The following is a 14,992-nucleotide window of genomic DNA, read 5'->3' on the forward strand; positions in this document are numbered from 1 at the left end:
AACTTCTCTTATTTGCTGTCAAGTTCCCTCCTGTCCCACACCCACCAGATCAGGCATTCTCTTTCTAATGTGATTAGAAGTTGATTCTCTTACGTAATTCCCATGAAGCTAAGGATTTCTGTCTTCCTGGTTCCCTGAAATGCCTGATGCACCTCGTCGGTGCTGAGGTTATAGTATTTGAGTGAACGCTGAGTTAGAGTTAATGTCCCTATTCATCATCGTTCAACAAATGTTTAACATTTATATTTAACACTTAATATTTAACATTAACAAAAAATATTTAATATGTCAAGGCTTATGCTGGGCTCTTAGTTTATTGAATGACCAAGTTAAGTCATGGTAATTTTTAAAAATAAGGCAAGCAATTGGGTACTTGGTGCTTTTTGCCTATATCTGTTAGCAAATTTCTTTCCTCCTGTTTGGGGAGCTTTCTGTAGTAAATTTGACGAGTGGAGTAAAGCTCCTCAAAGACTGACTGTTCTCTGGTTCTTAGTTGTAGAATGATTTTGTAGTGACACGTCACTTAGAGGTCTGAGTGGACCAGAAACATACTGCATTTTTTAAGTCTCTTAACCTTTTTCGTTTTTAAGCATTAACTCATTACAAGGATTGAATATAACTGTAGACCCTTTTTAAGCGCCTTTTCCTCGTGGGGGTGCTGTTCCGTCTGAATCATAGTACTGAATACAGTGGTGAGCGTGTGACTGCACACGGAGAGCTTGCATAGCCTCCCCGGCTAAGTCCTCTGGTGCAGACCGTAGGTACGCCTGTACTGTTGCTGCTAATTATACACGCTCCCTTATTCAAAACAGATTTTCGGGAGCTTGAGTTTCTTTTTTTTTACAAAATGAAAAACAAGCAGAGCTGTCTTCTCCTTGGGTTATTGAAAGGTAAAAATGAAGGGGACGAAAATAGCAGCTCTTCATTTAAAGGGATGTTGCCGAGGGAAAGCGTTTGTGGAGGCTGCATCTAAGAGTAAACATGTAGCCAGAATAGTTTGTACACACATTCACTTTAAATACAGTATTCGTTTTATTTTGTTTAAACGTATAATATCTGAAATAATGGATTCATATTTTTTTTAAGAACACCAGAAGCTCCACCAGCACAGCCAAAACCTGGGGTTGCAGCTCCCCCAGAAGTAGCACCTCCTCCCAAATCATGGGCCAGTAACAAGCAAGGTGGGCAAGGAGATGGTAAGTGGACATTAGCTGGGGTAACTGGTCAGACTAGAGAGTTACTGAACAGCCATGCAGGACATAGGGGTGGGTATTGTTTTGGCGAGGACAGAGAGCATTGTCAGAGTATATGCACAGGCCCTAAGCAGGGGTCTTTTAAAAATCTCTTGGGCTAGTTAATTAACTCAGTGTCAACAGCCTGTCTGACCCAATGATTGGGGTTAAAAAAGGGGTCTTTACGAAACCCTGTGTCCCATGTTATGTCTTTACCCTACATGACCAGACATAGTCTTGTACTTTCAACTCTTTGAGACATAAGCACACAGACACTGCATAGTTGCTAGAAACCATATTCACCTCCAGCTGTGTTCCCACCCTCTCTGTTTTAAGCATGTCAGTCACGATTTCCATGGTAGAGAAGAGCAGAGAGCAGCCATAAAGTATGACTGCTGTAATACCCTCCTCCTCCCAAGGAACAGTGGACTCCCCAGCAAACATTCTGCCACTTGCAAAACAGGAAACGTCTATCAAACACTGTGTGGAGAAAACCCATCTAGGCCCTCAAGCTAATAAAATCAGCTCTTTTAATTTATAGGAGTGTAAAAAAAGTCGGCAGGTCGGCACGCAGGCAGGCAGGTGTGTGAATAGTGAGGTGTGACCAGTATCTCAGCAGTAAATTAAGTGGAGGCATGTTGGCCTCACTGTGGTGCTTCAGTGTTCATTCCTAATAACATTTGAACTGATTCTCAGTTATTATCAAAGGGATGTGACTTGTGTTGAAAATGTGAGGAGTCATAATAAGAAACAGCAGTGAACCTCCTCATTCCCCTCGTCGTCTTTAAGGCGTCCCCTGGAACAGCATCGGGCAGGTTCCTTTCTTAGAGTTTTATCTCCTCATGGCTGTTCATTAACTTTCTAAGGGATTCTAATTCTAGATAAATTTAAAAGTTTTATGGATATGAATAGTCATTAAAGTGTGGAATCATTTATCAGACAAAAAGGCAGAGAACTCTAGCCTGGGAGGGTTTTTGAATCACCTTCAGTATAGAAGTTACATTTAATGTTTTTTTAAAAATTCTGTAGGCATCCAGGTGAATAGTCATTTTCAGCAAGAATTTCCCAGCCTGCAGGCAGCTGGGGATCAGGAAAAAAAAGAAAAAGAAGGAAATGATGACAGCTATGGACCTGGACCCAGTTTACGCCCACCAAGTAAGAGTATTTTCTGTTTAGGAAAAATATGGACTGAGATTATACTTGTGTTTATCTTGTGATGTAGCTTCTTGCCTGCTGGTGCTACACATGTGACCTGCTTCCTTAAAAAGGCAGACAGTAACTAGTGCCACTCAAGTGTGGTTTCTACATGAGCAGCATCAGGACACCTCAAGAACTTTCTGGAAGTATATGTCTCAACGAGATGCCTCAGTGACTTATTAGCACATTGACATTTGGTCACTTTTCTAATAGTACAATTTTTTGAGCAAACCCCCCAAACATGCAAGTATTTGTTTATAAATTATATCCATTTACCTGCTACTCTATTAATATTCAGGGATCCCTTGCTTTCTGAACTCAAACCCAAATCCAGGAGCTAAATCAGCTTGGATAGTGAGGGATACTTGTATACATTATAAAGCAAAAACTAGAACTTGAAACGTGAAATCTTTGAGAGATTTTTAAATTGTCATTACCAAATATCTCCAAGGATCTGTATACATGGGGTGGTTCCTCGTTACAGTACTGGTTACAAGTCTACATGTCTGAAAACGTGATGCATTTCACATTTCCTTTGGCTTGTTTCTTGTCAGGTCTGGGTAAATCCTCTTTTAGTTTTTTTGTTTGTTTGTTTGTTTTTTAGTTTCCTGTGCACAAAACAAAGTAATACTTAGACATTTAATCCCTCACACTGTGTCAACCCCCCTCCCCCCAGTTGTTTTTTTTTAATTGCCATAATGCTGTTGATGATTCTGTGTGAGGAATAGATATGTCCGCTGTACTGTTTTCATGTGCAATTGATTTTCATCAGTTAAGTATTTCAGCTTAACAAATTTGGTCGCTTAAAACAACAAGCACAGTGGCCTTGTGGTTTCACACAGTATGGGATCAGGAGTGTGGGAGCCGCTTAGCTGGGAGTTCTGGCTCAGAACTCGCTGAACTCTCTCCACAAAGTCGCAGTGAAGCTGCCATCTGAGGCTGACCTGACTGGGGCTACTATGCCAAGCTCACTCATGGTGGCTCTTTTGTATGTGGGCTACTCACAACGTGGCCTCCCCACCACAAGTAAGGACAGACAGACACCTCCCGCCTCAGATGGACACCCACAGTCTTCTATAACCTAATCTTAGAAGAGACGTGCCATCATTTCTGTTTTATTCTCCAGGTTACACCGACCAGTCCTAGTACATGGTGAGAGGGTGGTACACAGGGTGTGAGTAAAAGGAGATAGAGACCCTTTGAGCCATCTTGGAGGCGATCTCCCAAACCGGATTTCCTTGTAAAACCATGAGCGGCCTTATTTGGTTAAGTGTGGTTGAACCAGATTGTATAGTCACTAAATCTGCTCACTGGGGCACATGTAGCAACGCACAGTAGTAGACTGAAAGAACACGAACGACAGCAGTGCTGTCAACCCTTCTGGGATGTAGACCCCCAGCCCCCTCAGGACACCTTAGGGATGACAGGGACTTGCAGCTCCACATCAAATACTGAGAAAGCTTCATAGAGAGGCACTAGGATTTCCTTCCCCAGCCCCAGTACTTGGCTGTGGCGGCTCCCCCAGGGTGCAGCCTCCCTGCTTTGGAAGCTGCTCTCCTGCCTGACCATCAAAGCCCTGGCAGCGCCTAGATTCCCCGACACTGGTCCTTTGCTGTGCTCACTTGGTGCTGCTTCAGTTTGCTTGAAATGTGCCTAGTTTGGTTTCACTCTGTTCCACTTGCAGATTTTTTCCTTATTTCTTTCTTACCTCTCTCCGTGGCAGATGTTGCTTGTTGGAGAGATGGCGGTAAGTCTGCTGGCTCACCCTTAACGTCTGACCAAGACGAAAAGCTTCCTGGCCAGGATGAAAGCACAGCGGGGTCGTCAGAACAAAATGACATCCTCAAAGTAGTGGAGAAGAGAATAGCCTGTGGTCCCCCACAGGCTAAACTGAATGGCCAGCAGCCCGCCCTCACTGCCCAGTACAGAGCTATGATGCCCCCTTACGTGAGTATTGGCAGCTCAGCAGCGGGTAAAGGAGAGGTTTCCATCTGGGTTCTAAGGAGAGAAGTGGAATGGGGAAGAGTTTAGGTTCATTGTCATTAACTCCTAACTGAAAATTAGCATTTTCTTTGATTATGAATGGAGGAAAGAAATCACGGAAGTATCAGCAGTGCCTGTGTTTTTATCATTAATGGAGACCATGGGTGTTTTCATCTCACAGTACATTGTTTTAGATATTGCAAAATGCTGTTTATACGCATTACTTCAGAATAGTTATTAGAACCATGGGTAGACCCACTTGTTATTTCGTGACCTAATAAAGAAGCACATACATTACTATGTCACAGATTTGTTTTTTAAATATTGTGGTAACAGAATTTTAGTACAATTGTTTTCTTTTGCTATACTCTGCATTTTAGATTATTCATTTTAAAACGTTTCTGTAAGAAAAGGTTCACAGAATTTACCAGACTGCCAAATGGGTTATTTGTGGCACAGGTTAATACCTGCTTTAGTTCTAAAGTTTTTATTAGTATACAGTTTTTTTTAGCTTTTCAATATGGAATATTTTAAACATGTGCAAAAATAGAAATAATAGTACAGTGAACGTCTCTCCTCCCATATCTGCTGTCCATCTTCCACAGTTGTCAATTTGTGGTTCGTCTTGTCTCCTATTTCCCATCATCTTGGATTACTAAAGCCAACCCTAGATATGTCATTTCATCCGTATGTATTTTGACGAGGGGGAAAGTTCATAATATCATTATCACACCTGAAAGAAAATTCTTTAAAAAATATCAAGTCAGTATTCCAGCTTCTCTGATCATCTCATTATTGGGATCCAGATAACGTCTATTCCTTGAAATTGATTGATATTTCTCACAGGAGTCTTGTTATCTGTGGGTACCTCGTTTTCTCCATCTCTTATTTTCTTTGGAGCTTATCTGGTAGAACTTACTTGTTTTCCTGTGGAGTCTGGATTTTGCTGATTCAATCTTTGTAATATCATTTAATACATGCTTCTGACCCTTACACTTTCTATAAATTAGTAGTTAGATTTGGTGCCCTCATTCATTTGTTTGCTCTCAGCCTACTATGAAAGTATATGGCAAGATACATGTGCCCAAGTAAATGTACATTTTTTAAGAGACCATTAATCTCAAAGGGAAGAAGAATCTAGTTCCTACATTTATGTTTTTATGATTTATCTCTGAAGTATTCAAGCTGTAAATATCCCTATTTTTCGCTTTTTTACATATTTTCTATTCTTTGTATTATTGTTATTTAACCATTCGGGGGTAAATGAGGAACATAAATGATTAAATACAATTACTTGTTAAATGTTTTATTTTAAAAATTGGGAATATGATAAAAATCCAACCTATCCATGAAAAATGATTTACATCCAACTACTTGTCTCCTAATGATTTTCAGATTGTGTTTCCAAGGGCCCCTGAGGAGGGAAGACCCACGTGGGCTTTGTCCCCAGTTTCATCAGTGATTTTACTTGAACAAAGTTTCCTACTGATTAACAAAAACATTTTGAAAACCACTACTGTATATTGAGAATTTAAAGATTGTTTCTACGATTAATTTTGTGGCAAAATTCTAATTTTTAAACATTTAATGCCACCTGAAATTATTAATTTCAGTGCCTGAATAATCAGCAGGAGGGTCTAATGACGCTAACTGTGACTATTTGCCTCCAGTCGTATATTTGCTAACTTCCCTGTGGAAGTGTGATGCAAGCAGAAATGCTCCAGAGTGTTCCCGCACAAAACTCTTAGTTGAGTTTCAGCTGCTGCTTAACTTACTTAACTTGGCTCTAACCCTGCTTAGAAATATTTTCTTTAGACAGCATGATCATACAAGCATAGTCTTCAAGTAGAAAGTAATTTCCTCATCTAACAGCCTTTTTTTTTCAGAAAAACTAATCTATATCAGGACATAAATTATGTATTTAAGATAACACAATTTCATATATATATGTAATTTTTCACATAATTTGACCTGGATATAAGCTAATAGTAAATAACCAAGCACTCCTTGACATTTCCTCCCTTCCAAATGGTAGGATGAATCCCTTGGTGTTTTATTTCTCTTTATAATCTATCTTAAAACTTCTAAACTTAGCTTCTCAAAGCCAAAGTCCCACAGAGAGCATCTTCTTTGAGCCTCAGTTTATAATCACTGTTTGCATAGTAACAACTCTGAATCCACCCGTGCCCGACCCATGGAAAATCTCCAGTCATTCCTTGCCCACCTCCCGGAGGTTATGGATTATCCTTTACTTTGATCTGAACTGAGTTCCTCTCTACCAGCAAATCTGCCTTCAATTAATCTACTCCTGCATTAGGATGAAGTCTCACGTTACTTCCTTTCAAGTATTTGAACTTGGTTAAGGCCATGCAGTTTTCTGGGGTGTATGCATGTTTTCTTTTTTAGTTTTTCATGTCAGTACACGATCATTTTTATGTAATTTTGTTAATGGGATAACAAGTTCTTCATGTGAAGTGGCTGGTCATTCCCTCTTTGTAAAGACTTGGTAGAGGCAGTAATCTTACAAATGGCTTGTTATTGAGGTTAAATGATGATCTATATCAGCAGACAAAATTAATTATTCATAGTATTGTTTATTTTAATCATGCTTTTTTTAACTTAGGGTTTTATTGTATTGCACTAAAGGAATAGCAGGACGTTTACACGATGTTCTCTCAGTTTTAAAAATCTAAAGAATTTGCAAATTCTTAAGAATAGCTTTACCACCAGACTGTTTTAATCATTTTTTCTGTAAATTACAGTTTCAGGCTTAGTCAGGGGGTTCTTTTTTTTTTCTTTTTTTTAATAACTGGGTTGCTAAATTTATCGGTTTTTATCTCCTACTTTCAGATGTTTCAACAGTATCCAAGGATGGCGTATACTCCTCTTCATGGTCCCATGAGGTTTCCACCTTCTTTGTCGGAAACAAACAAGTAAGAGGATTCAGTGATTAAGTCTGCAAAGCGTATATATGCTCATTACGATTTTCTGGGGCTTGGCTGGATTGTGATCAGCAATTTATTTTTTCTGTCCTCAAAGTACAATTGCCATAATTGGCCAGCTTTTATAAGACAGAACATTCTTCTAAAACTTTAAATTATCTTAAAATTCTGAAAACTGAGAATTATGACCCTAAAACATTGATGACTCTTGTTTTCCCTTCTTCCATGATTGAAAGACGCCCCATTCTCTTTTATTGCTTAATGCTTGAGCATCCTCCTGAATGATGGTTCTTCTTAAGTTTCTGTGTTTTGAGATTAGTATTAGTCTTGGCTGTATTATCCTTTAACATACATTTGTTTTATTTTTAAATCTTTGACAATTAAAAGTATTAAATACTTACATAAGAATTGCATTATGTATTATCCTAAATTTGCATAATTTCTTCATACGCGTGTCAGGAGCAAAATATATGTCGTGTAGAAAACATTGTTGAATTGAAATGCACTGAATTCCAGTCTTTTAATTTTTCTAATTTAGTATCATTAAAACTTTGCGTCCTTTCTCCTTACAACCTGTCATTCATTAGAGGCCTTCGAGGAAGAGGCCCGCCTCCTGCGTGGGCCTCGGAGCCCGAACGCCCCTCCATCCTTAGTGCATCAGAGCTGAAGGAGCTTGACAAGTTTGATAACCTAGATGCGGAAGCCGATGAGGGTTGGGCAGGTAAGAGGCAAAATTAATTAAACATTTAAAATTTTCGGTGCTTTTAAACAGTCAGTCTGAGTTGTCCTTAATTTAATAGGTGCCCAGATGGAAGTAGATTATACAGAACAGCTGAATTTCAGTGATGATGATGAGCAAGGAAGTAACAGTCCCAAAGAAAACATCAGGTGAGTGGTTGTGGTGTCTTGTATGAGCAAGCGTATGAGTGTGTTGATGTAATATTAGCCATTTAATCAGAGAGGCTTCATTAATAGGCGTTTGTTCCTTATTTATAGAATTTCTACATTCCACTCCAAGGACTTGTACAGAGTAGGAAGGGGCCTGATTAATGAGCCAAGTTTTCAAAGCTAATCAAGGAATTAGTTTGATGTTTCTAAAGGCAATGAATATTTAAAAAAAGATGTTTAGATGCTTGCCATCTAATTGGAGATATTTTGAAAGACAATATTAGGGACCAATTAGAACTTACTACTTACTTGACCTGATCTGTATTTACAAAATTGGAGAAAAATCATTTGGGTTACTGTGGTGGCTCTAAGTCTTTGATTATTTTTCAAGCTTAGCTAGTAGTATTTTAGAAAATGGGAGCTTTTTATCGATTTTCTTTCTTCTGGAGTGTTGGGGCATCTGAGTCAGGAATGTATGGGTTTCGTGGCCTAACATTTGGGCTCTTACCAGTACACAGAAGCTTGCATACACTTACTGGTACAGTGCTCAGCCTTGGTGTGGTGACATGCTGCTGTCTCGTGATCACTTCTGAGGTGCCTGGGATTTGCTGTGATCTTTTAAAATACTGTAATGTGATTTATCTTTTTCATTAAATCAGAATACAGTTATTAATTATCTGTAATAGTACTCATTTGCATTCAGATGAAACTTGGGGTGGGAGCGATAGGAAATGGTGGGATTCTATCCTTTTGCAGGCTGTGTGTCAGGTGTGAGTAGTGTCCATATCTGACAGCTGCTGTACTTTATATCTGTGATAACCCGGCCAAGCCCAGTCCCCAACACATTGTAGATATTTATTGAATAAATGAATTAGCTCCACTAGGTCACAAACCCATCTCATCCCTTGATACATTTCCCCCTGAAACTAGATGGAAATAATGTCTGTTTTACATAGAGAAAATGCATTTACTTGTGGTACAGTCCACCCGCTTTACTTTTTTATTTCACCTGGATTTTGATTCTTCAGTGAGGATCAAGGTTCAAAAGCCTCTGAAAACACTGAGACCCGAAAAGAGGCAGATGAAGTGTGCAACAATAAATCATCTCAGATACCTGCCCAGCCATCCGTAGCAAAAGGCCCCTATGGGAAAGGACCGCCATTTAATCAGGTTTGTTGGACTCAAGGAGATTCTTGTGACTATAGATACTATGGATAAATTAATTTTATAGAGTTGGAAGAAGACTCAGGAAAAGGAAACTATTTTTTTTCTTGAATAGCCTTCGATCTAAACCATAATGTTATCGCATATTAGAGGAACTATTAATGCAATAGCTGAAATTACCAGGTGGAAACTGAAAATTTTCCTTTTTTCCTTACAATAGCTCAGTCATTATGAAAGTGGAGGGATAAACAGTTTTGCCAAACTACCATTGCTGAGGTGCTGTGTGGTGTGCTGAAGACTATAAATCCTAGTCAGTGTTCATAGGTGAAATTGTGCCCTATGTGAGGCGGGAGATCACACATGGGGAGTAGAGAAATCTGTAATTCTGAGCCATTGTGAAGAACGTTGTTACAGAAGGGAACTAACTGGGCAACAGACATGCTTGATCCACTTCTAAGACGTAGCAAGAGCTGCACTGCAAGCTCGGAATAGAAGAGAGCTTCCTTCCAGAGAGTCCGCTTATCTCCTGGTACACGCAGCACATATTTGAATTTGTACAAACAGGTGGAGGAACTGGAAAGTAGGTAGCTGGCAGTCTGGAAGGAAAACAAAGCCAACGAGCATCAGTTACAGCACACTGATGGGTGCTGTGGGAGACAGCACATAGTGAGTTCTTAGAGAATTCTCTGGAAAGGTTTTGCAGAAGATTTGGTGCTTGAAGCAGGGTGGAGCCAGTAGATGGAGGAGAGCCAATCCAAGCAGTGGGGGTGGGTTCAGAGTAGACGAGTCGGGAACACGGGGCACATCTCTAAGTTCCCAGTGGTTTGATATGGGAAAGCAGTTAGGAGCTGTGAAAAGACCAGTTGTTAGGTCTTGCGTGCTGTGCCAGGAAGTTTAAAGTTTGGTTAGCCATTGGAGAAAAAATTTGTGAGCTCTGATAAAGAAGGATTGTTCAAGTATTATCTTTTACAGAATCCATGTTTTGTAAGACTTTGAACTTACTGGCATAAAGGGGAATGATCATTCCTTCGTGAAAAAGTAGAGGAATATTGTAGACCATATTTTGATGTCTGGATTTTTTCTGTTTGTGACACTGAGGTACATATTAGCAAGTGAATATTCCACATATTATATTTGGTTCCATCGTGTTTTACATGTTTCTTTCGGTAAATCTCATAGTTCTGGTTTGCCCTTAGAAAGAAAACCCAGAAAAGGAATTGGGCTTACATAAATAACATTTTTAAATTAGAGGCATACTTCTAAGCAGCCAGATTACCTGGGCTAGAAATTCCAAAATATATACACCAAACTTCTACTTTTTGCAAAGTTCATTTGAGAGTCTAACCTTATTGAAATCGTAGTGATTCTATAGAATGTAGAGGCATCTTGCAGTGAGTGGTGTACTTTTATTTAAAAAGAGGAAGGGATAAAAAGACGGTTTGCTTTTTGCAATCTTGTGATCTCACTGAAAAAATCAGCATATTCAGAGATATTTCCAGTAGATGTCTTTAACCTGATTATTTTGTAACAATCCATAGGAACGTGGACCATCTTCACACCTGCCACCACCTCCAAAGTTGCTTGCACAGCAGGTAAATTTTAACAAAATGCTGGTTTATGGTCTGTATGTGTTATTTGAGTTTGTTTTAATGGGAAGGTTCTGTGTATGTTTTTATAATTTTTATGAAATGGTTATGGACTTTACCTTGTAAATAGCTCCCACCTGTTTTCCTCTTTATCCGGATCTCCCTCTTTGTTCTCAGCTGGTAGCATACTCCTGGGAAAAGAAGGAGCACCGACATTTCCCACTTCCGCACCTTGCTATTCTGACTTCCTTCCTACTGTCCTTGCTGCTAAGGACAACCCTTCTTCTTGTTTCCCGGATCCCATCGTCCATCACGTACTGGCAATATTGTCTCCCATATTGAAATTACTATTTAAACCAGCCCTCCTCTGACTCCCACCACCCTCCATCCCCACGCTCCTTCATGGCAGACTTGTTGCAGTGAGCTCTTCACACTACGGTCTTCACTTACTCTCAGCTTTCATCGCCCACTGCACCTTTGGAATTACCGTGTTTCCCCGAAAATAAGACCTAGCCAGACAATCAGCTATAATGTGTCTTTTGGAGCAAAAATTAATATAAGACCCAGTCTTATTTTACTATAAGACCGGGTCTCATGATATAATATAATCTAATAATTGTAATATACTATAATACCGAGTCTTATATTAATTTTTGCTCCAAAAGATGCATTAGAGCTGATTGTCCGGCTAGGTCTTATTTTCGGGGAAATGGTATTACGATCAAGGTCACTAATGACTTCATCTTGCCAAAGCCAGTTCTCTTGTCTTCGTTTCACTTGCTCTCAGCGGCAGCTGACATTGCTAATCTCTCCATCCTTCTTAAAACACTTTTTTTCTTAACTTGATTTTGAGACATTGCACTGTTTTGTTTGCTTCAGTTTGTATTCCTTCTGGGCCTCCTGTGCTGCTCTGTGGATGTTGGAGGCACATCAGGGCTGTTCTCATTCCTTTTTCTAACTACAGTTGAACCTTGATCAACCCGGGGGTTACAGGCGCCAGCCTCCCCCGACATACACACTTGTAAATCCATGTATAACTTTTGACTCCCCCAAAACTTAACTACGGTCACCCCTTGGTATCCATGGGGTTTGGTTCCAGGACCATCCACAGATTCCCAACCATGGATTGAAAATGGTTGTTTGAATCCTCAAACGTGAAAACCCGGTGATACAGAGGACGGCTGTATATTTATTTTTTAAAATCCCCATATAGATGGACCTGGATAGTTCAACCTGTGTCGTTCAAGGGTCAACTGTATACCCTTTCCTAGAGCATCTCATCTCTGTGCCGATGACATGTGTGTCTTGAGCCCTTAAAGCTCTAATCTGACTTCAAGAGTTATGTGTTCAGCAATCAGTTCCACATCTCCACTTGGGTCTCTGATGGATACTCCATATGTCCAAACCTTAGCAACTCCCCCGTCCCACATGTACAGTCCTGCTTCTTCCCCCGTCATCCCCATCTCAGGTAACGGCATTATCCTTCCCCCATTTGCTCAGGTTAAAAACCTAGAAGTTTTTACCTTACATCCAGCCTAACCTATCAGCAAATTAGGTCACTTCTGCCTTCAGAATATAGCCCTACACTGAGTACTTACTACTACCTGTTATATTTTATTTCAACTATCACAGTAGGTTCCTAACAGGTCTTCCTGCTTCCCTCTCTTGCTGCCTGCTCACCCAGCACCTTCACCCCAGATTTGCTGTTGTAGATATGGGTATGGTCTGTTTAAACTGTACATATGAGCTCAGTCCTTGCCCAGGTCTTTCCCATGGTTATTCAGGTCCCCGGGTACTCTTCTGAGTTCATCTGCTTTTCTCTCTGTTCATGCCGCACACGTTTATTGCTGCTGTTTTTTATTTCACCCTCAAGACATTTTATTTGCTGTTTATGTGTTAGAAGGCTCTTTTCCTGAGGTCTTTCCTATGACCAAGTTCTTTGATCAGATATTACCATTTTAGAGGCCTTCCCTAAAAGCATCTCTAAGGCAATGTAAAGATTTGTCACAGAAGAACATTACTAATATAGAGGGTGCCAAAATAATGTATACACATTTTAAGAAAGGAAAACTATTGAAATTGTAATACTCAACACCTACCGATAACAAAAGATGAATACAAGTCATGTTTGACGTCTGCGATTACAAGAGGTGCTCAAAGTGGTTACCATCAGCGTCCGGACACTTCTGATTACAGCGAACTACTGCTTGAGCAACGTTGACCAAAGTGTCCACTTGTATACATTTTTTTGGCACCCCCGGTATATCTAACAAAGAACTTGTTTTTTTGGTTATATTTTAAAAGAATAAATAAAACCCTTAAACTGAATCATGCAGCACATAGCCCATCAAACGATTTGAACATTCACTTCCCAAAATAAGGTATACGCCATACAAATGGCCAATAAGCATATGAAGAGGTAGATGTGCAATATCTTAAGTCATCAGGGAAATGCAATTTAAAAGCACAAGGAGAACACATCCAACATTAAAAGGGCTGATGACACCAAATGTTGGCAAGGATATAGAGCGACCAGCTGGCACCCTCACATTACTGGTGGGGCTATAAAACCTTATAATGACTTTGGGGAAAAGTGTGGCCGTTTCCTGTAAAATGAAACATATACTTACACAGGACTTGGCAGGTCCATTCCTAGATATTCATCCAAGAGAAATGAAGATACACATTTACACAAAGACTTAGGCATGAATGCCCATAGCTGTTTTATTCCTCGTTTGAAAACTAGAAGCGGTCCACTTGTCTGTCCACGGATGAAACGGCGTGCCTAGGATTGAATACCGTTCAGCATTAGAATGGAGCAAAACTATTGATACACATGGTGACCTCAAACTGTGGCCCTAGCACAAGGAGCCAGACTCAAACGAGAATAGAACGAAGTCTCCATTCCCATGGAATTGTAGGAAAGATGAAACTGCTCTCTCCTGCCAGAAGTAGATCAGGGTTGCGGGCAGAGTGATGAAGACACACTGTGTCTCGACTGGGGTGGTAGTATGCAGACATGTCATTTGTCCAAACTCATCAAACCGCACAGTTGAAATATGTGCATCACAGCTTGTGTAATTATACTTCAGTGAGGTTGCTTTTTAAAAATGCCTATGCTGAATTTACGTGTAAATTCAGTACTTTTATATAATTACTTTGTTTTTGCAGCTTGCCTCTAAGCTATAGATGAAGTGAGCTGACACCATTGTGGTTCAGTGGTTTGCCTAACACAGCACTGCTAGTAAATGCCAGTCTGTGTTCTTGATCTTCTCGTCTTCAGTCCAGTGTCTTCGTCGCACCATTATTTTCTCTCTGGTAAAGGATTCTGACTAGTTATATGGGTCTTAGGGTTTTTTCACCCTACTAGCTATTAAAACCAATGTTTTTTAAAACAAGTTATTCTTAGTTCCTTAATGTTTCAATCCTTCTCATGTGCTCTTTCCATTCTGCTTGTCTTTGCACAGTCGCTAAGAGCGATTTTAGACCTCATGATACTTGTTTTAGGACACTAGTTGTTTTAGGACATTAATTGAAAATTAAATCATTAAAATTTGGTCTCAGGTGATCCTCCTTCGTTCCACTTTGGGCTTTAGATGTGCATTTCTTTCAGTTTAAACATACAGCTCTGTCTACCCAGGCTGATTTCTAGGAATTTCTTCTCTGGCATGTCAGCAGCAGCAGGATCTCCTCCTTTTCCACTTCGCCTCTTGCCTGCTTTTCCTCTTAACTGCACCTCGATCTTCTCAGGGCTTATGTGGTCCCATTTTGCATCTTTCTGGACTTTTTTCTGCTCTTTGGGCATTCCATCTGGCAGTTGCTGCTAAAGCACTCACATTCTAAATTTCCTTTGTCTCTAAATTGAGACTTTGAAAGTCGTGACAGCTTCTCATTTTCAGCAAATACTGATGAGCATCGTGTCTGGCACGATAAATAGGCGCGTGCTCAGTAAATATTGGATGATTACTAATTATCCTGGTCTCAGTTGGGGGATTTAATC

At 40.0% G+C, this 14,992-nt stretch overlaps 1 protein-coding gene across 15 annotated transcripts in view; it reads left to right on the forward strand.

The window, feature by feature from the left end:
- The window catches only part of PRRC2C (proline rich coiled-coil 2C), a 76,768-nt gene that overhangs the window by 22,125 nt on the left and 39,651 nt on the right, over positions 1-14,992 (forward strand). For 13 of the 15 annotated variants that reach the window (XM_019753750.2, XM_074322314.1, XM_019754560.2 and 10 more), the window contains exons 4-11: positions 1,087-1,196; positions 2,262-2,387; positions 4,153-4,376; positions 7,263-7,345; positions 7,942-8,075; positions 8,155-8,242; positions 9,271-9,412; positions 10,945-10,998. In XM_019753750.2, coding sequence (XP_019609309.2) covers positions 1,087-1,196; positions 2,262-2,387; positions 4,153-4,376; positions 7,263-7,345; positions 7,942-8,075; positions 8,155-8,242; positions 9,271-9,412; positions 10,945-10,998 — 961 coding nt within the window. The remainder of the gene's footprint in view (positions 1-1,086; positions 1,197-2,261; positions 2,388-4,152; positions 4,377-7,262; positions 7,346-7,941; positions 8,076-8,154; positions 8,243-9,270; positions 9,413-10,944; positions 10,999-14,992) is intronic. The other 2 variants (XM_074322310.1, XM_074322311.1) reach the window with 1 other exon arrangement.

The sequence above is a fragment of the Rhinolophus sinicus genome, linkage group LG17 (assembly GCF_036562045.2).
Source record: "Rhinolophus sinicus isolate RSC01 linkage group LG17, ASM3656204v1, whole genome shotgun sequence".
Classification (NCBI taxonomy): domain Eukaryota; kingdom Metazoa; phylum Chordata; class Mammalia; order Chiroptera; family Rhinolophidae; genus Rhinolophus; species Rhinolophus sinicus.